Source organism: Populus trichocarpa, chromosome 5, assembly GCF_000002775.5.
Source record: "Populus trichocarpa isolate Nisqually-1 chromosome 5, P.trichocarpa_v4.1, whole genome shotgun sequence".
Lineage (NCBI taxonomy): Eukaryota > Viridiplantae > Streptophyta > Magnoliopsida > Malpighiales > Salicaceae > Populus > Populus trichocarpa.
Genome location: NC_037289.2, coordinates 3410403 through 3432623, shown reverse-complemented (window position 1 = coordinate 3432623; position 22221 = coordinate 3410403). Strand labels below are relative to the sequence as shown.

Genomic DNA, 22221 nt, shown 5'->3' with positions numbered 1-22221 from the left:
GTCATCTGAATTTCTAAAGTGTCTTGAGTTTTTCCAAAGGAAAATCAAAGTCGTTAATATATATATATTAGGGTTTGATCATGAAAGAAATACCAAAACTTGTCTCCTTATTTTTTCTGGTTCTCCACAGGACATAAAACCAGAAGCATATAAACCCCACACATTTTCATCACTGTCAAAATCTCATCTCTTGTGGTTCATCTGCTCACTGTGAACCAGCATCACACAATCTTCCTCATTTAAAAAAAAAAAAAACTGGTTGAACGGTGAACGCAGGTTATTAGTATTGTCGTGTCATCAAACTGCAAAGGAGGTTCATAGATTTTATTGCAAAAATTTGGGTTTACAATATCACCCGCTTCTTATTCAAGAAAAGATTAAATATTTATTAGTACATGGAAATCAACAAGCTTATTGAGTTTTCATCATAACATTGGAAGAGGATGGTGCATTTTGATCAGCAATTCACGAACTGGTAGTTTACAATAAGGTGGCCTTGAGCATTGCCTCTTCCATCAGTATCTAGTTGCCGGAATACTCCTGCATCCAAGTCGAGACCTCCATTGCTGCATTGGTCAACAATCCTCACTGTTGCTTGTGCTCCAGTCCCAGTGTTTGTCACCTGCAATACATTTATGTGGGAAACTATATTTAGTTATTTGAATTTGATCTTTATGCTTAGCGAAATATTCTAATAATTAAAAAAGAAATTGTTCTGCATTATCATCTAATTAACTTATCTTACCCTCAAGCACCTGCCACAAGAAGCCTGGCCACGGGGTCCAACTGGTCCACAGAAGGCAGTCCAACCATATTGTCTACGCCAAGCCAATGGCTTATTGGCATCCCATGTAGAACAATAAGCACGTACAGCGTTCAAGTCCCATCCATTTTGCTCAGGGTTGTAGAAATGGTATGTAGCTCTAACATTGGAAGCACTCTCGCCACCTCCACTGCTACCACCGCCGCCGCCGCCGCCACTGGGTCTACAGTTGCTTTGACAATTCTTGGAAGGTGAACAATGATCATCACTTGTTCCACAAAAGCCCCACTCGCTACAGCAAAGATTGTTAGCACAAGTCCGGCCTCCAGCTTGCCGGCCACAATTAATTCTGGGCAATGGCAGTAGCTGCTAGGCACAAAAGGAATACGATCAACAAGCTTAACCTCTCCATTCCTGTTGGTTGCATGAAGTAAGTATAACAAGGTGCTGGATTTATAGAGACTAAGGAGGATGTCATGTCACTGCCGTGCAAGCTCAACTATCCCTTGTGTGTTCCGAACAGCTTGGCATGGCATTGTACGTAGCATATACATTTGACTCTCCATCTCATATCTTTGACTTTGGAGAATGGCGATAATTAATGTTGCTAGAAGCCCATGCAGCAGGCACCCTAGACCAGAGAAATTTATCGGAGATTCAAGAATTTTGTGTCCCGTCTAGAACTCGTCATAGGGTGTGACTTGTCTCTGAGCAATTAGTGAGTTTAATAAAATAAAACTCAAGTCAATTAATAAATACATATACTCTAAATTAAATATGGACGATTTATGAAGCATCCAATCAAAAAACATCATGTTAGCATGTAAAATTATAAGGAAATTTCAATATTTTTAAAAATAATAATAAGAAAAGTATTTATTTAATTATAATTATCAAATTTGTTAACTAAAAAATCTAGATTATGCTGGATTTATAATTCAATCATTCGGATCTTTATCTACTCAAACCACATCCATGATAAATTTAAATTGATTATTTTCACTTTTTGAATTTTTTTAAATACGTATAAAAAGAGAGAAATCTAACTTGTGATTCAAGGTGATGTAAGGTATTTAGACTGTGTTTGTTTTCTGAAAAATAATTTTTAAAAAATAATTTTTAAAATTTTTTTGTGTTTGTTTAATATTAAAAAAGTTGATTAATAAAAACTATTTTCCAGTAAACAGGACCTTAATTTTTTTTTTTTAGTTTAACGTGGGTGTCCGGGCCAGCTTGCGCGCACCTCGACTAATCCCACGAGCCCTGAAGTTAACGACCATGTAAGCCTCCAGTGGCCATCATATGAGCAACCACATGACTCGAACCTGAGACCACAGAGGGAGCAAACCTCTTGATCCCAAACTCTTATTACTGGGTCACCACCTAGATAGTTAACAGACTTTAATTTAGTTAACTCAAATGGTTTTTTACGAGCATAATCTTTACAATCCGGTGGCTGAAATCATCCTTCCGCCGTATGCATGCCATCCTAGAATCAAAATATAAACACCTCCAAATTACCGACTCACAAGAAAACAGAGAAATAATTCATCACAACCTTGGCCAAATGAGACTCTGACCTTGATTAGATCACTCGAGGCTTATCAAATTTCAATGGTCACATATATAGATAGCCACAGGATCTTCATCATACAGAGACATATAATGTATTGATCATCGACGGTAGAGAGCAGAGGTTTAGCCCTGTTGATGGAACCACCACGATTAACGAGCTCGTTGTTCACTATGAGGTGACCTTTGGCGTATCCATCTCCATCAGTGTCCAAGAGGATCACGAGGATATAAAATAAAAAATGATAATTAAAATAATTAGGGTGAAAATTAAAATAAAAAATAAATTAGAGGGTAATTAAATTTTTTTGATTGGAGGATTAAATTTAAAAAAAATTAAAAAAATTAAAGAATGAAAAAAAAATAACACAATATAAACTTGGTTTGAAAAGTGAGATTAAAAACCAATAAAAATTTTATAAAAGAGGTAAAGAAAAAAATCCAAAAAATAAGGATCAAATAAAAAAATATATATGAAAATTTGAAATTGAAGTACTAAATCAAAAGGAGATAACACCTACACAAAAGGGCAAAGGATGAAAAAAAAATTAAATAAAAAAAAGACACAGTTTTGTTTTGAAGTTAAATTGAAGAGGAAAATAACTACAATGAAAAAAAATTAAGGATCAATTTGAAAACAATAACACAAAAAAAGCTTGAATTGAAGGTTGAAATTGAAAAAAAAATTATATAAAAGGGTCAAAGTTAAAAAATAAGAAATCAAAATAATAGGGACCAAATTGAAAAACATAATATATTATAATTGAAATTAAATGATTAAATTGAAGGGAAACAAAACCTAAAATATAAAAAACCGATAGTATCATGGATCGAAGACATAATTTTTGTAGTCTCAAAGGGTAGTTTAGTATTTTCATTATTCATATAAAACAAAAGGACCCTAGTATCCTTCTAAGTAAGGCCATTTATTATTTGAACAAGAAACAAATTAGTAATTTCACTGTTGTAGCAGTAATTTCAATGAAATGTGAAATGTTTCCGTGGCTACAATAAAAACAATATTAAAACCCTCCTTCGTTATTTACTTCTTCCTTGATTATGCAATAAACAGTAGCAGCTAACTGTAAGAGTTAAAAAGAAAAAAAGAAAAAAAAAAAAGAAAAGCATGTTCATATATATCTCTTACCCTCAAGCACTTGCCACAAGAAGCCTGTCCACGAGGTCCAACCGGGCCACAAAAAGCAGTCCAACAATGTTTGCTCCGCCACGAACAAGGCTTCCTAGCATCCCATGTAGAACAAGACGCACTAACTGAATTCAAATCCCATCCATGTTGTTGCGGATTGTACATGTGGTCTGCGGCACGCACATTTGAAGCAATCTCACCACCACCTCCCCCCGCCGCCGCCGCCTTTGTAATTGATTTGGCAATTCATGGATGGCGAACAGTATTTCAGTGTCTCCACACCGCCCATATTAGCCACAAAATAGGTTGTTAGGGCAAGTCTTACCACCGGCTTGCCTGCCATATTGTTCACCAAATGCATCTCCCATTAGACACAACAAAACGATCAAAATTGTATTACTAATTCCTCCCATTTATTAAAACCCACCTAGTTTTTCTTAAATCATAGTCTAACATTTGTTATAATGAATTGAAAGAAGAAGATGAGAAGGTAAGATGAGACAATTATCAGGTTTTAATTTTTTTAAAAATCAATGATGGAATTTTCTTTAATAATTTGACACGTCAATAATATCAATATAATTTTTTTTATTCCATCACCGTTTATGCCTGGAATCACTAACTAAAATTTGTTATTGTAATTTTCATCGATAAATTGCAATAAAATATCTTCCTTTCATGTTTCTGTTGGTATTTTTCTCTTGATTTTCTAGTAATAACTTATTAGAGCTGCGTTTGTTTCTCGGAAAATAGTTTTCGGGAAACCACTTTCTAAACTTTCCTGTATTTGTTTGTCATTAGAAAAGTTGATCAACGGAAAACACTTTCCGGTCAACAGAAAACACTTTCCAGTCAAAGGAAAATTTAGCTTGATTTTCAGGAAAGTGTTTTCCTTTTATTTTGGGTGGAAAACACTTTCCAGAAGTTGTGAAAAATTTAGAAATGACATATTATTTGCTGATTATATCAAATTTGATCCTCAAACTTTTGATTGCTATATATATTTTGTTTTAAATATTTTTTTTTAATTTCATCCCTTAAAATTTAATTTTTATATTAATTTTGGTCCTCATTTTTTTTAATTGTTATTTGTTTTTCCCTTATCATTTTTTAATTGAAAATTTTTATCTATCAAATTTGGTTCTCATTCTTTTTATTGTTATTTATTTTATTTGAAATAATTTATGAAATGTTAATTATTATTATTTTAATTTCTTCATCTTTCGATTTTTTTATTTTTTAGATTTGATCTCTATTATTTTGATTATTATTTATTTTATTTGAGATAATTTATGAAATTATATTTTTTTTCAATTTCATTCTCATTCAACTTTTTAATTTGTAAGATTTGTTCTTCATTATTTTAATAAACTTGAAAAAATTAAAACATTAATAATTTATTTCCCAGCTCATTTTTCATGACATAACCAAACATTGAAAAATATTTTCCAACTTATTTTTCATTATACTACCAAACATCGAAAAATAATTCACTTTCCCGGAATTCATTTCCAAAAAAAATTTACTTTCCAACAAACAAACGGGGTCTAGATTAATATCTTTTACTGAGTTAAATTGAAACCTAAACTAAATTAGATTTTGAGTAATGAGATTTTCGGATGAAAACGTCAAACTTAATAAAGTTTAATAACTATATTAGTAAGCAAGGCTTATCAAGGAATCTAATACAAACAAGATACCATAGACGAAAACTTTTTTCAAACGTTGTATTTTATAAAAATAAAATAAAACAAAAATATCAAATACTTATACTATATATATCCTTTAATGCTTGATTGAATTTGGAAGCATCGTGAAGAAAATGAGGATGTGATGTTAAACTGATCTACTTAGCTGGAAGTACAGTATTGCCTGTCACCGTTTGTCTATGTTAGCCCGTATGGGCTGTCGTGTGGCCCGGGTTCTAATAGGCTCCCGGGTATCCGTATTTATATGCCACACTTGTAATGGTAGGTTTGTCCGGATACGGAAAAAGAAAACGAAGATATACAAATATAAATACAAAAGAAAACGAAGGAGAAAGGAAAAAATATCCTTGGCTGAAGAGGTACAAATATAAATATAAATATAAATTAATTTATTCTTGTAAAAACTCTCAATTCTAAAATTATTCAATTAAAACATAGAAATATAAAAATAATTATTATAATAATTTTAAAACCCAACTTCAAGGTTCATCCGGGATAAAGCCCAGGTTGACTTATGTTTTTGACCGGGTCAAGTTAAGCCAATCCTTATTATAATGTTATTAATTTCAACACTCAATATAAATTAAAGTAAAAATAATAATATCTAATTATTTTTTTTAAATATATATATTAAGAGTAAATTAAAAATCTTCATATTTTATTTTATTTTGCTCATCACAATCAAACACGATACAAAAACAATTATTTTATTTTGTATATCATTATCAAATACAATTTTGTTTTTTTTGTTTTTCTGCATTATCTATTCTGTCTACATTATCTGCATTTGTATTCTTGGTACGAATAAAATTGAATATCAGACACTAATTATAACAAGGTTGAATATACACATAATAATGTTCCTACTACCTCTTCTGAGATGTTATTCTAAGATCTTCCACTGATTATATATATATATATATATATATATATATATATAGCCAAAGCACTCACTCAATGTGTATTTCTCCTGTAAGTAAGTATTATCTCTTAATGTACCCAACATGATAATGAAGTTGTTATCATCTTCTAAACTCAATTAATCTCCCATTAATCATCACCTTCCTGACCTTTCTTCCATATCTATCCTCTTTCTCTCTTGTTTTTTCTTCATTTGATAATTAAGGCATATAAATAAATCAAGAACCACATCATGACGACACCCTTTTGGGATTATCTTGCGCATGATCATGTGGTCGAAAATTTCTTCTGGCTAAAGTGGAGATGCTCATCATGATCAAGAATCCTGGTAAATGCAATCAAATGGATTTGGATTGACTCGATCGGAGCTAATCATGATCAGACAGCCAAGCACCCTTTTAAGTGCAATGTTTTGTTTGTATTTGCAAATTGGTCCTTCGTCGGAATCTCTAGGCTCTCGTATTTACTTGGGAAATACAGTTCGGTCCTTGTGATAATTAAAGTTAAAATCAAACCCTGCATTGATTATTACTTTTGATCTTTTTCAATGTCTTTAATTGACGTTGCAATGATCTAAAATAAAAGAACAGATATCTGTAAAACGACGCCATCACCTTCAGCGAAAAAGAAAGAAGTAGATAAGTTTCAAAGCTAAACATAGTTTACTAACAAGATTACAAGAACATAAGCACATGAACTAACATGCAGATTAGCAAGTGGTTGCCTTTTTTTCTTCTTTTTTTGGAAGGGACAAGAAGCTAGTTGCATTGTTGTTTACTTAACTGACTAATTGTAGCAGCTAGAATGTATTTATATGATAATTTTCTCTATTAAAAACACAAAACAAAAGCAAATGTAAACATCTTCGAAGGATTAGTGTGATTTTGTCTGATCCGAGACAGTGAAGTTGTGCTTAAACAAATAGACACTTACTAAAGATGGGAAGATTTTTCAATATATATATATATATATATTCCTCAAGTTATTGGCTTCAAGAATCTTTGAAAGGAGATGAGAAATCCTAAAAATCCCCACTTTAATGTTGAAGAGATCAAAAGGAAGAGATTCATGATCGATGCTTTCAAAATAAAAGGGTGCTTGGGGACCTTTGGCCCCTCTTGTAACAAAAAACAAAGGAATAAGTAGAAGAGAACATGATACCCTCATGGAGTTAATTATGGGTTTAAGAATTTTTAAAGAGGAGAAGACAAGTTCACAGATCCCTAGTTCTTTGTTGGAAATCTTACATACATGAATCCAACCAATTTCATCAACTCCAAGGTCTAAGAAAAGGCAAAGTTTCAATTTTTTCTTCGAACTTTTTTTTTTTTTGGCTCGTTGAATTATTAGCATCATTAAACGTTGGCAAGACATATATATATATATATATATATATATTTTTTTTTTTTTTACAAAAAGCAATGTCAATGATCTTGTTTATCGAATTATCGATCGATGTATGCCACTGTAAATTATACTAAATCCACATGGAATGGAAGCCAAAAGGAAAATATTTGTCCCATCTTCGTCTAACGGGCGACTTTCGGCATTAACAAAAAAAAAATAAAAAAAAGAATTCTTTTTTTTTAAAAAAAAAAGTTGTTTCACAGTACAAACATTATGTACAAAATATACAAAGTTATTTCTTCCCATCTTCGTCTAACGGGCGACTTTCGGCGGTTCAAAGTGGGAGCAATATGCCAACAAAAAATAAAGGATGGCATAAATTCCCCAACAACAAGCACATGCCCTTGCTCCTCATCCTTATCGCTTTGTTCATGGATCCTATTCATCTCCTCCTCAGCCAATCACATAAAAACTCTTCCTCATGATGATCCAAAGATTTCGTATATATATATCATGCAGAGAATCTCATCATGCATGCCACCATTACAGAAATGGAGGGAGAGGGACAGAACACGCTCTCGACAACCTAGCCAGCTAGAAACAATAATTATGGTCATTATTAAGCAAGACAATAAACATTACACATGATCATACAGAATAAAAAGAAGTTTTACGGGCACATCTTCTTCTTCTATTGTTACTTCATGCCCCTAGCTAGCTATAATTAACAAATCCCTTCAAATATATTTCCTCTTATACTTGGACTTACTACATATATGTAAAAAGAAAAAAGAAAAATCATGGTGCAGAGACTTCCAGGCTTCAAAGCTCAATGAGCCTGCATGTTTCCTTTTCTTTCTGGACAGTTGGGATCAGCTGACCATCATATATTAACTTGGGAAAAAAGCACTTCAACTTCTGTTCTTGCACTTCTCCACAGCTCTTGGGGCTGCAATTAAAGCAAGATCAAGAAAAGTTCATGTTAATCTTACTATATACCAGTCTCAAGGTGTATATAGTTCATGCATGGTAATATTGGCAGGTCAGTACTAACCAAGTCCAATGGCCTCAGACCCTTTCATGATCCTCAAGCGCTTGCATGAATCGACAAACATTCTGCAAAATTAGTGAAGAATTGGTTATTTATAATTAGTTTCAGTGATCAAATAATGTTGTCTTGATGCAGCAATGAGAGGTTAAAGATCATATGAGAGAAATTATTAATTCAGAACTTACCCCCATGGAACATCTCCTACAAGCATCCAATCTCCATCCTTGTCTTCATAAGTTGGCACATACTCAGAACTATTCAAAAGATCTATCAATTTGCTTTCATTCATGAAATCTTTCGTTCCTTGTGAGCCACAGTTACCTTTAATGTGCAAGATGATTATTTAGAGATCCATGTGTTAAATAAATCTTGATAATCGAATTGGAATTTTATATATATATATACACATTTAACATCTTAATTATTACCGATGGTGAAGGAGCTGAACATTTTGCCTAGAGCATCAGAGAGTTCTCGGTAGCTCTTGTATAATTTCAAGTCCACTTTTCGCAAGTATGGGGCACCATCCATGCTAACCTTAACGAAAGCTGCAGTACCAGTAGTGCCACTGCTACTGGCCTTTTCACCCTCATCGTTGCTGTTCTTCTGGACGGCCATGACATTTTTACGGAATGATCTAATGGGTGGCCAACCCACAACTTGTGCCCTGAAAATTGATTTGAAATGCAGATTTAAGATAAGATTCTAATAATCAACCCTCTTAATTAGAACTGTTAATTAATTTCACACGAAAATAATCAATATCGTCTCTATTTTTAATATCCTCTCTCTCTTACAATTTTACCAAATTAAAATATCAACAATAGCACCCATCATATATTTTGATTGACCCGAAAATACTGGCCATCCTTTAAACTCAAACCCAAGCTTGGATCATGTAAAGTGCCGCAGCTACTGCTTTTTTTTTTAAAAGAAGGAATTCTTACAAACAGAAAAGTACACAATACACTAATTTTATAATTTTATAATTATATAAATTATGGTAGACAATGGATTTCCGTACAACAGAGGATTTTCATTCACAAGACAGCGTTTGGTAGCTTAGCAACAGACCGTCCTTTTTTCTTTTCTCTATCCTTAATTTTTTTTTGGCTGTCGAGAAGAGTAAAGATTCCATATGTTTTGTTCTTTTCCTTTGTTACAGTCTTACAGACAACAAGCCAAAGCCCTGAAAAATCCAGCTAAGGAGGAGGAAACAGTGGAGCACATCTTCTTACAACTCTTCTATAAAATAATATTAAATATTACATTAATTATTTATAATAAATACAAGAAAAAAAGAAGAAGATGATGGTAAGGGAAAGAGAAGACATTTTTATGTGAAAAAAACATCTTTAATTCATCAATATATATTCTCTGTATGATTCGTTAATAAATCCAAGTTTTTTGCTCATATATCTGAGTTAAATATTAGGACTAGCTAAGTTCAAATAATTAATTAAATCAACTTCTAGCTTCCCTTGAGATGCTATTATACGTACGTAAATATACAAAGTGGGTGGGCATTTTTAACGCTTATTTTCTTCTTAATACTTTCTTGCATGAACACAATAAATTTATGAAACGTTTTTTTTTTTTTATGGAGCATGCATTTGATACAAAACAAAATTAGTTTTTCTTCGCAAAAAAATTAAAAAAAAAACACACAAAAAAAGGAAAAATAACATATTTAATTAGCAAAATATAAATCACAATATTTTCTAACTATATATCCATGAGTAACATGAGAGATTGAGAAGAAAAAAATGAAAAGAAAAACTTACTTGGACGGTGGCTTTGCAGGATCATTGGGGCGAGGAGCAACAGTTTTCTCCTTCATTACTACTTTCTCCTGATCTGATCCATCCTTTCCAGTTTCTTTAGTTGAAAGGTTAAGCTTCAAGTCAACCGTCTCTGAAAACCCTCTCTTCCCATTACCCTTTGCAGCCTCACCATCATTTCCATTACTAGCACCTCCAGGTAACCCTAGGCGTAATTCAGTCTCTTCATAATTAATCATGCTGTAGGTGTCAGCTGTTTCTGCTCCCATTATGCTGGTCATCGATCCTTCACAAAACCTCCAGTCCTTAAAAATAAGCACCAAACCCTCTTCTTCTCTCCTCTCTCTCTCTCTCTCTATGCCCCTTTTCTTCGTGTTGACGATGCTAATACTAATTATCTTGATGTAGAGAGGTTTATGGCATGCACATGTAATAAAGGTGGAGCAATAGTAGAAGCTTATAGTGCTAGAAGGGCCAAATTAGCAATAGGGAGCAGTAATATATGGTTTTTGGGACGTTGTGATGGGGGGTTTTTGGAGGGTGCAGATGATGGCACGTGTACGGTCAAGTTCACTGGACAGTCCCATGGCTTGTCGGGGAAGTGAGGTCATGAATGAATGATATAGAAGATAGAATGATTATGGTAATGCGAGTGGACAGGCCATGGTGGCTTTGGTATGCCTTTTTACTTTGTTTCCTGAGGCTCCACCATTTTAGGCAAATATAAAAGCTGGCACTGCAACTTGTATAAAAAAGGCGAAATCATATTAGGTATTGTTTGTAAGTCTCCTATTGGAAGTCTTTTTATTTTTATTTTAAAATAATAAATTTTTATTTTAAAAATTATTTTTAATATTAGCACTTCAAAACCATACAAAAATATAAAAAAATAATTTTTAAAAAAACATTTAGTGAAACAATTGCTTGTGAGGCTTAGGTTATGGGTTTTGATCGGGTCACTGGGTCATCCCGAGTTGATCTCTAATTTTTATTTTGTAAATAAAATGATATTGTTTTTGTTTAAGGTTGTGTTTGTTTTACACCTGCTTTTACGTTTGCGGTGCAACAAACGCGGTAAGATGTTTGGTAACAAACCAAACTGCGTTTTATACTGTAGGACCCACTACAAAATTGAGTTTAAAATGCAGTTTTTGTGAAGCAGTTTTTACATGCTTTTTTAACTGAGTTTCGTAAAACCCTATTTGTTTTTACGTTTCAAAAGCGATTTTTAAAAAATTTGAGAATTTTTTATTTTTTTTCTTTGCTTCAAATTAATATTTTTTAGGTGTTTTCATATTATTTTGATGCGCTAATATAAAAAAAATATTATTTTGATGCATTTCCAAGTAAAAAACACTTTGAAAAAAAACCGTAACCACACTTCCACCAAACATTTTTGTATGTTTTTTGCTATACATAAACTTCAACAACAATTTTTACCAAACAAGTATCTAAATCTAATTAACCATATTTTTTAAAAACTTATTTTTTTTAAACCACGGCCACAAAAGCTACCTAAAAACAAATACGCTCTAAAAATAGAGTTTTTTATCAGGTCTTACCGGGTTAATTAAGATTTTTGACTGAGTCACCGGTTTTTTTTTTATTTTTATTAAACTCAGCTCAATTTTCGCCCTAGATCAGCTGGTTTTAGATGAATTCACTGTACAGGATCGAATTTTAAAACTATTTGCCGAATATAGGTGCAGCCCGCGCGCATGCAATTTGTGAGATTAGATCATTTCCCATTTGGAAAAAAAGGAGGTGTCCCTGTCATTCCAAGGTTACTTCAATATCTTTTCAATCTTCACGTAGGTTATGCAGTCTCCACTTCCAGTGGTAAGCATTCAAAGCACCTCCATATAATGGCAACGATGTGTGCCACTAAACGATCACAAAAATAGTACAAGAGAAAGGGAATTTTAGATAGAGAAAGAGGAAGAAAAGGCATGCTTCAAAAATAAATAAATTAATAAATCTGTGTACATTTCCTACACGCATCATAATGTATTGGTTCAAAAATTATTTATGATCTTCCACTTAATAACAAGTAATAAATTGCCTTGGAATAACTCAACTGGGTTACGAAACTTTTTTTTGTCATGAATTTGTGTATGATCTTGACAAAATTGGAATCAAATCCACTTCACATCATTAATAGGAGATATTAGGAGAAGGGATAGTTGTTAATTTTATCTGTAGAATGAATGAATACTTACAAGACTTGGTTTCAATTTGATCTCCTGATCATAAAGGCATTCATCTACTTTGTATTGTACTAGCTTAATCATAGTTATTATATTATATTTGTTTCAAAGAATTAACTTGAAAAACTCATTATATATTCAAAATATAAAGCTAGAAATTTTTTTAATTTGAACTAATTTTAATATTGATCTAGCCATATCCAAATTGATTAGCAACTTAGTTAACCTAACTCGATCAAATCAAAACTAAAAATTTTAAAAAACAAAACGTTATTATTTTGATAAAGATTGATTTAATAACATAAAAGTTAAGTGCTTGTTAGGGTAGTTGGTTGTGTGTTTAATTACCAATTTACATGACTATGTATTGATTGCTTATTTTATTTTTTTCCATTTTCCACAAAGTAGCTAGATGATCATTCTCTGCTTTAGAAGGAGGTTCATGGGTGATTTATTCAAGCAATTGAGTGTTTTGTTTTTGACTAATTTACGTTGTTTGCTTCTTCATAATTCAACTTCCATCTTCAGGCCGATTGATCGTGGAGCATTAATTAGAAAACAAGCAAGATTTGTCAATATATCTGGACGGAGAAAAGAAAAGGGAAATTAATTTAATTTCCATTAAAAAGTAATTCATCATGTTAGTTTGCATGGATATTCCGAGGCCAATCATTAATTCTGTCAACTCAGCAATGAAATTAGTCTCGATATATATAAGACATTGTTTACAGAGATAGCGAATTTGAAAATATAAAAATTCAGAGATAAATTTAATAAACTAACGTCTTTAATTAGTTGAACTTAATTATTTAATTTTCTCATATCAAGATTTCTCAAACGGAAAGCTCAAGATGCATGGTAAGCGGTTTTTTGAGCATTGATTAACAACGCAATATATGAACAATTATAGAATATTCACCGTGGAATAATATTATTGCCGAGAATATACCGGAAAATAAAGATTTATGTCTTCTCCGACAACGATGGACTGGAGTTTTGATTAATATATAGACTCGAGCTATTTTTCAAAGTATCATCGACTTGAACAGAAGAGAATTATTAAAGGGCTCCATTGAATTATTAATTAGCAGAAAATCCATCGACCAATCTAAAGTTTTATAGCAAAAGAAAAGTAAGCCGATCGAGTAGCTTGTGAATTTGGTGTGATGGTGCTTGATGGCCAATCATGGCATAGCCCACAAGCAGATAGATGCGAATTATATTGCCCCCAAAAGTTGACAAAACACAGAAAGCTAGGGAAGAAAGGGACTTGCCCTCTACTCCACAGTCCAAAGAAATAAAATAAGAGAGAAGAGTGATCAAACCCCATGCCAACCAGTCCCAACACTCAGATGTCCCCTCGTGTGGGCTGGGTCCGCCGTACCCGCCACCACCACCACCACCAAACAAAAGTCCACTGTCACCTTCACTGGACCTGAACACGTGTGAGCTATCACAGGTTGGTACACCGTAGGTAGGAAGCACTGTCCATATCCATGAGAGACATCACGCGTGTGGACGATATTAGGTCAGTTTAATTTCCCTTCCTCTATCTAACCCCAAGGCCCAAGCAGTTATATTACAATTTACAAACGCGGATTCAATCAGAAACCCTTCTCCTTACAAAAAAGATGTACCAAACGGTGAATCTGGTGCCATCAGACAGAAGCATCGGAATTTGATTCTTCTGGATTGCATGGGACAAATCCATACGGCAACGTATCTCGATTTCAAGCTTTGCAGATAAACCCCATCGCCAATCTTAATCAAGAACAGTTGAATTGTCACTCTAAGTGCAGGTTATTGGATTGTGCATATATAACGAGCATGGTAATTATATATTATATCGGGCTAATTGCTAGCTTTATATATACCGGTTTTTTTTATATTTTAAAAATATTTTAAAAAATTATTTTTTTATTTTAAATTAATTATTTTTTTATTATTTTGATACGTTAATGTAAAAATAATTTTTTAAAAATAAAATATATATATTATTTTAATATATTTTTAAACAAAATATATTTAAAAAACAATTATTATTAACACAACTGTAACAACATAATGACAAGTACTATGATCGTTGAGATATGATACAGATCACTTTCTCAAAACATTTCTTATCAAAATCCCACACGTACATCTAAATCTTGAACGTGGCCGAGTTAAGTTCACGAGTGTACTGTCTCCCTCGTACTCTGACAAGATTTTATTGACAGGCGGTGATGATATATATATATATATATATATATATATATATCAGAACAGATACGCATGATCACTGATCAATAGCAGGTGCATGAATCTTGAATTGAATCTTAGACTCGTAATGGATAGGGTTTTTACAATGAATTTTATGCGCCAATAGCCGAAACTGTTCAGTGTATTTCCCTTGAATTGCGTACAAAACATCTTAATTTATGTACTGTGATGAATCCATGTTCTAGAGTCCATGCTTGCGCACATTGGACAATCTTTATTTAAATCTGAGATTTATGTGGGTCATTATATATATATATTCATGCAGAAATTTGCAGAAATGGCCGGTTTCTTTCAAAACAGCGGCCAAGAGTTTAGGCTGTTGACTGTTATACACAAAATATACCAGGAATAGATGAAGTAGTACTGTGGGATTTGGAAGAACAAGCTATACTTGATTGCGAGATCTTTAGAACAAGAAATTTAGCTAGGTTTACATGATCTTCAATACTGGCTTATCAAGTAGGTTATAGCCACTAGGTTGAAGATTTGTAATTTGTAGGCATTAGTTTCCATAACCAAAAAAAATTTAAGTTTTTTTTATCAAAAACTTTCATTGCGTGGTTATACTAAGATAAGAAACAACTCTATAATTGCAAGTTTTTTTTATTTTTTTTATTTGCGATAAACTTCCTTCTTGAATTTCAATTATCTTTTATTATTATTAATATTAATTTAAGTGTTGTAATTTTAGTTTGTTTATAAGTCTGAATTGTTAGTTAAAGTGTATAACTTCATTGAGTGGTAATTAAGTTCTTAATGTTTAGCTTTGAATTTAAAGTTTTCTTAGTTTATACGAACATTATTAAAAAAAAAACCTAAAACAACTATATAACAGGAAAAAAAAACTATTCTGCAATGGCCAAAGCTGAGGAAGTTATAGCTTATATAGCAAGAAACAAAGCCATTTCAAAATACAAGCTTATGTCGCCTGAGATTAATTTCTTTTTTCTAGCTAGGAGCGCGAAAACCCTTCCAACAAGTACGTTTTTTAAAAATTAAATTTATGTTCTCATATTTTTTAAAATAGAGACCGGTTCAATCAATCATTTGGTTTTTTAATTAATAGACTTTAAAAAGTATCCCAAATGAGAAAATTAAAAAGTTAATTAATTAATTAATTACTTAGTTGATTTACATGATTTACGGGTCATTCCCTAAATACACGTTAGAATGAAATTAAAAACTGAGATTCTGTCAAGATGTTGGGTAGCAAATTAAAGCATAAGAAAAACGAAGGGCTTTTGGAGAATAAAAAATGATGGAAATTAAAGAAGAATCATTATTAGCTGGAGGTGGCTTTCAAGGGACCCATCTGGTCGATGCTAATTGAAAAGGGTTCCCAGAACTGGGCCCAGAGGGGGGCTCCAGGCTGGCAGGCCATAATTGGAGGAGAGACCCTAACCAGACACCGGAGAAAATGCTCATAATGCAGTGTCATCAATCAACAAGAGCAGTGGACCCTCCGTGTCTCCCTGGTGTTCCAAAATTAACAATAAGCCGTTTTTATGCCAGTGGGTGCAATAAAGCAGAAAACGTAAGTAATACTAAATTGTATGGAGTTGTTAAACTTTCTCCGATTCATATCTAACGAGTTAATCTGAAATAATTTATATTAAAATTTTATTAAAAAACTATTAAAATAATATATTTTTTAAAAAACAATTAAATAATTTTTTAATTAAATTTTACCCAAGTTATATATAAACTTATCAATTTGATCGAGTCAAACTCCATATAAAGTGTTTTTGAAACATAAATCAGAATAAAAAACTAAATCAGTTATGTCATGGATCCACTAGCCTACACAAGCTGAGTTTAATATATATATATATATATATATATATATATATGACGGGAATCTTGATGATTAAATTCGTTTGAAAAGTTATTAAAGAAATAAAATAAAATAGTGGCTGTGTTTTTATCCATATCTCATTATGTATCAGAACTAAAGTCTTTTCCAGACTGATTTGAAGCTTATCCACGAGGGACTGCTTGTTTCTTAAAAAAATTTAATTTTTTTTATTTTTTTATTAATTTTAAATTAATATGTTTTTAGTGTTTTTAAATTATTTTGATGTGCTGATGTCAAAAATAATTTTTTTAAAATAAAAAAATATCATTGACATGTATTTTAGCACAAAAATTTATTTGAAAAATAACCACACTACGAGCTCCCACTTTAAAAAAGAAAAAACTTGTAAATATCTATAAACATTAATCAATTAATTTATCCAGAAGGTGTTATCACTATGACTTCGCAAAGCAACTAAGACTCTCTGTTGCTTTTCATTGATAGTGAAAGTTTCATGGGAGCGAGGCTTAAATCTTATCCAAATCCCAATTACTTGTGATTAGCTTGGCTAATTGACATCGGCAAGCTACCCTACATGCAGTGTTGATTGGGCTGGGCAAGATGATCAGAGGTATCCGAGACCACAGATGCACAGTTTTGATCATTCTACACTTGTCTTGTTGAGACAACTACAGCAGTATAATTTACTACTCAATGCTTCTTGTAATGACATCTCTTGCAAAAATGTTTTTCTGGTTTAGGTTAAGTTTTCTGCGTGAGATCTATTAAAAAATTAAAAAAAAAACAAGTTTTTTTTATTAAATTTATATATAATTGGATTGTATCAAATCTTAACCTCAATTACGGCTACAAAAACAAATATATTTTTAAAAGAATAGTGTGATTTCTAGTGGTTTTGAAACGTTGCTTTTTGTTGAGGTCTTAGCTCTAATTTGAAAAAAAAAAAAAAAACTTAATTAAATAGTTGACTTGAAAGACTTGCTACACTTGACTTAAAGCAAGTTATAATGTGAACCGGAAAAGACAATGACCCAATTAAAAAGGATTTCCTCATTATTAGATTTTTCAGTCCAAACTTGATCGAGTCAATCCTGGTTTTTTTTTTCTAAAAAGAAAAGAAATGATATTAATTTGATAAAAAACATAAATCCAGGTTAATTTCTTGGCTCATGAATTGACCCGGTAACCCAAATTTTTTTCTGGGTCAGATAATGAGTGGTGATGTATATAATTAACAAACTTTTTTGGTCACCTGAAATGAGATTCAGAAGAAAGAGGCGGTCTGGTTTTTAGTTTTCTTTTAAATTTTAATTTGAGAGGTGGAATACTGACCCATATGGTTTTTGAATTTTGTATTAATATGAAGAAGCATTCCTCAATGCAAGCAATGGGTTCACATGTAAATATGCAAAATAGCTTCAATTCCCCCAAATCTAACGACCAGATTTAAAGAGCCCTAGGGTCTCACCCACACGCACCATGCCTTGCCCATCGACGACAACCCATGTGGGCCCAACACACATGGGCTGCACCCAACCTCCACTCTTGATCAATCCAATGCTCCTCATTCCTTCCCGCGGAATCCTTCCATGCATCCTGACCGCTCATTTGAGAGACACGGTATTCAATGTGGGCGGCTCAGCTTTGTCCCCAACTTGTCCCCTAAATGTCATGACAGCTTTATCTATTTTGCTGTTCATGTGACTAACACAATTAGCTGCCATGTTCAAATTTGAGATTCCTTTCTCCAATGCTCTTAATCCACTCTCTCTTTAGGGTGTTTGTAGTCCACTTTCCCTACCAAATCTCGCTCTCTTTTTTTTTTTAAATAAAATAAAATAAAACAAAACCATAATGCAAGTCTTTTAATATTAGAAACATCATAATTTTGTTGAAAAATAAAATAAAATAAAAGATGAGTAGTCTTTGCTTTTTGGAACATGAATCGTCGCACTTAAAAAGATTAAAATTCTAATATTTAGATAAAATAATTATCAAATTTCTACATGTATTTTACTAGTGAAATATTCATTGCAACAACTAAAGTATTACTCCACGGTAGTATTTGATATTGTGAAAGCGTTTGCTTTTTAAGATACTTTTCATTTGAAAATATATCAAAATAATATATTTTTTTATTTTTTAAAATTTATTTTTAATATTAGCACATTAAAACGATCTAAAAATAATTTGAAGTAAAACAAATTCAAAATTTTTAAGTAACACAACGTTGCAGCATAAACAAACACAACCTATATGTTTTATATTTATAATGGGTTTTTTTTTTTATCTTGCCATTGATATGTATTGATTCCTCAGTAATCCAATCTATTCACCTATCAGGAAGCCTTATGAATCAAAATAATTAAACCTTGCAAGTTATATTAATTGGCTTAATGCTTAAATTATAAGTTAATTAGTTAGGTTAACTCAGATTAATTAAAATAATATCATTTTAAAATTTTAAATAGTTAAAAAAATATTAATTTTTTTTAAATCAAACCTATTTTGATTAACTTTAAGGTATTATTTTTAAGGTTTGAGATTGAAATGCCATGTTAGACCATATTTAATGTCACGAATTATGTAACAGTTATTAAAATAAAAAGAATGTATAAGAAAATAGAAACATGATTGATTAATAATAATATGTTATCCACGCGCCACGAGGGACGGAGATAATATTGTTTTTCATTCCCCCAAACAATACTGTCCTTTGCTTTCAATTTCGTTGGTCAACTTGCATCTATAAAATACATATGCATTTCCTTCAACCCTCTCAAGTGCAATTACAACAACACAGGAAATACTGAAGGTTGAATTTGCTACCATTTCGGAAGAGGAACAAGCTTCAGTTTACATCCAAAGATCGTTGAACAAAGAAAAGAGAAGAATGGAATTTGAGAGAGATCTTAACCTTGAGGCGACAGAGCTCAGATTAGGCCTACCGGGCACTGCCACAGAACAGTTGGAGAAGCAAACACCTAACTCAAATGTTACCAAGAGCAACAAAAGATCATTGCCTGACATGAATGAAGACTCTGCAGGAAGAAGGGAAAGTTCTAGCGTGTCTTCAAATGACAAAAAAAGCCATGAACAGGAAACTGCTCCACCCACCAAGTAAGTTGCCAGCTTCTGTACTTCAATATGAGAAAACACCACAGGTCTAGATGAAATGTATCAAAACATGTCAGCTAGCTATGTATGCTCTTGTTTATCCCTTCTAGTCTGGATTTTTAGGGGTTTAATTTGGTGATGGTAAGATGTTTTAGGGTTGTGCATGCATGGTTTTGAATAATGGACTAATTATAGGGTGGATCTGTGTGATTTTATAGGACACAAGTGGTAGGGTGGCCACCAATAAGATCTTACAGGAAAAACTGTCTCCAAGCAAGGAAACTAGAGGCTGAAGCTGCTGGACTATACGTGAAAGTTAGCATGGATGGTGCTCCTTATCTTAGAAAGATTGATTTGAAGGTCTACAAAGGATATCCAGAGCTCCTCGAGGTCGTAGAAGAAATGTTCAAATTCAAAGTTGGTGAGCACCCTTTTTTCCCCCTTAAAATTAACTAACAAAACATTGTGAAGAAATTAGTTTAATTAATGAGAGCTATAAGTGTGTGAAATTAAATTAAATTAAATACATTTTTTTTCAGGTGAGTATTCTGAAAGGGAAGGCTATAATGGATCCGAATATGTACCAACATATGAAGATAAAGATGGCGATTGGATGTTGGTTGGAGATGTTCCATGGGAGTAAGTTCCTCTTCTGTCGCTCTTAAATTAATTGCACCAGTGATTAATTAGTTAATTAATTATTCCAATATCTCGTTTACTTAAACTTACAAATATTTTTTTCTCTAAATACAGAATGTTCATCAATTCATGCAAGAGGCTAAGAATCATGAAAGAGTCGGAGGCTAGAGGCCTGGGTTGCGCTGTGTAAAGCCTCATATGCAAGTACTGTTAACACAAGATGGAGATCGAAGAGATGATCTGAAAAGAATCCATCTCCTTGATTATGAAGAGTAGATCGAGGTGCACTACTCTGAGCTAGCTTGGACTCTCCAGGAAGAAGTATCAATCATGGACCTGTTGCATGAAGAAAGAAAATGCATGGATCTGTATTTTTTCTTTATGGGATAGGATGTAATAGAAGATTTTAAGAGGGTTTGTTAACTAGGAGATTACAGATCTTCTTGTATAGTTAGCATATCTGCTTTTGGAATGCAATTGTACAGAGAAATACATATGATCACAAGTTTTTTCCATGTACCGATGAAAGGTTTAATTAAGTTTTCATGCTATAATTAAGATACATTCTCCATAGCAAATGAAGGTGCTAATCTGATGTAAGAATTCTAGTAAATGCAAAACAGTTTCTTAACCCTCGTATATTTAAGGTTATATCTTTGTAGAGAGTAATAAATGTGTCAAAAAAAAATAGTGTTATGTATATATATATATTGAGAATGGAAACAATTATGAACCATTTAACCCGGATGATTTATGTGGTATTTATATCTCATGAATCTTATCCTCTTACTTGAATGAGAGGGCTGAAAAATCATTACTTTCTTGAAACATCAGTGAAAAATAAATATCTTTTATATATGTATTAATAAGAAATAAATATCTCTTATATAAATATTAATGAAAAACAAATATATCTCACACATTTGTTATAATAGGATGAAGAAATGATAAGTCACAATAGACTTTATATACATTAAGGTATAGGCTAGGTATAAACTTGTTGAGCAAGTCTTTTGTATTATATGCAATAGATTAAGGAATATACATTTTCCTTTCCCTAAGGTTAAGATACTAAGAGCCTTCTAACACTTTAAGAGACCGTTTGTAACTGCGTTTTATCAAATTTTGATTATTTTTTTTTTGTTAAAATTGACTTTTGGATTGTTTTGATGTGCTGATATCAAAAATGATTTTTAAAAAATAAAAAAACATCATTGGCATGTATTTCGGCACAAAAAGCTATTTGAAAAACAACCGCTACCACACTGCCAAACACACTCTAAATCCAAGCTAAAAAGCCGGGTTGAGTAAATTTTTCAAAGAATTAGGTGTTGGGTTTGAGCAAGCCCGAGCCCAAACAATTCCCAAAACTAAGATATTCAGGTTGTGATATTGAGATCAAGAGATATTAGGTTGGTTGAACTAGCGTTGGCCCAGACATAATATCTAAATTCAAGAGACATAAAAAAAAATAAGTTTTGAAAAAAAAAACTATTATTTAAAACATAAAATTGATAAATCATGTTCCATCATTACGTATCATAAGGGATGAAAATTGGATTCTCTTTGTCTTCCATAACGTGAACATAATTTATTTATTTTTGTCCATAGTAGAAAAGCTTTGAGGAATGGGAACAATACAAAGGATATGCCCTGGGCAGTGCAATCTACTGACTATTATATATATGGGTGTGGGGAACAATTTCCATGGGAACGAGTCTAATAACGACCATGCATTTCAGAGATCTGTACCCTGTGATATTGTATTTCTCATTATTATATATATATATATATATATATATATATATATAAAATGAGTTCTTAATAAATTATTATATATTGTATTTTAAACTTTCATTTTTAATAATTTACACCACAAGATTTCACAG

The 22221-nt window shown here is 32.2% G+C and overlaps 2 protein-coding genes and 1 pseudogene across 2 annotated transcripts; 1 reads left to right on the top strand and 2 right to left on the bottom strand.

Moving 5' to 3' along the window:
- Positions 1–391: 391 nt before the first annotated feature.
- Positions 392–1175, bottom strand: LOC18109267 (pathogenesis-related protein PR-4-like; annotated as a pseudogene).
- A 6879-nt stretch (positions 1176–8054) lies between these two features.
- Positions 8055–10932, bottom strand: LOC18098973 (auxin-responsive protein IAA16). The gene is made up of 5 exons (XM_006382736.3): positions 10295–10932; positions 8939–9177; positions 8696–8831; positions 8514–8575; positions 8055–8408 (listed from the first exon to the last, which is right to left on the bottom strand). Exons 1-5 carry the CDS (start codon positions 10570–10572, stop codon positions 8371–8373), a joined length of 753 nt encoding a protein of 250 aa, XP_006382798.1. The 5' UTR covers positions 10573–10932; the 3' UTR covers positions 8055–8370.
- Positions 10933–19347: 8415 nt separating this feature from the next.
- Positions 19348–20847, top strand: LOC18098972 (auxin-induced protein 22B). Its single transcript, XM_006382735.3, has 4 exons — positions 19348–19696; positions 19912–20114; positions 20233–20332; positions 20447–20847. The coding sequence occupies exons 1-4, from the start codon at positions 19470–19472 to the stop codon at positions 20520–20522; spliced, it is 606 nt and encodes a 201-aa protein (XP_006382797.1). The 5' UTR covers positions 19348–19469; the 3' UTR covers positions 20523–20847.
- The last annotated feature ends 1374 nt before the right edge of the window (positions 20848–22221 follow it).

Coding starts and splice junctions, on each gene's coding strand:
- LOC18098973 (XM_006382736.3), bottom strand. CDS start 10,572: ATGACCAGCATAATGGGAGCAGAAACAGCTGACACCTACAGCATGATT. Junction 8,832..8,938: donor GTTCAGCTCCTTCACCATCG/GTAATAATTAAG, acceptor TGCACATTAAAG/GTAACTGTGGCTCACAAGGA. Junction 8,576..8,695: donor GTAGGAGATGTTCCATGGGG/GTAAGTTCTGAA, acceptor CTAATTTTGCAG/AATGTTTGTCGATTCATGCA.
- LOC18098972 (XM_006382735.3), top strand. CDS start 19,470: ATGGAATTTGAGAGAGATCTTAACCTTGAGGCGACAGAGCTCAGATTA. Junction 20,115..20,232: donor AATGTTCAAATTCAAAGTTG/GTGAGCACCCTT, acceptor ATTTTTTTTCAG/GTGAGTATTCTGAAAGGGAA. Junction 20,333..20,446: donor GTTGGAGATGTTCCATGGGA/GTAAGTTCCTCT, acceptor CTCTAAATACAG/AATGTTCATCAATTCATGCA.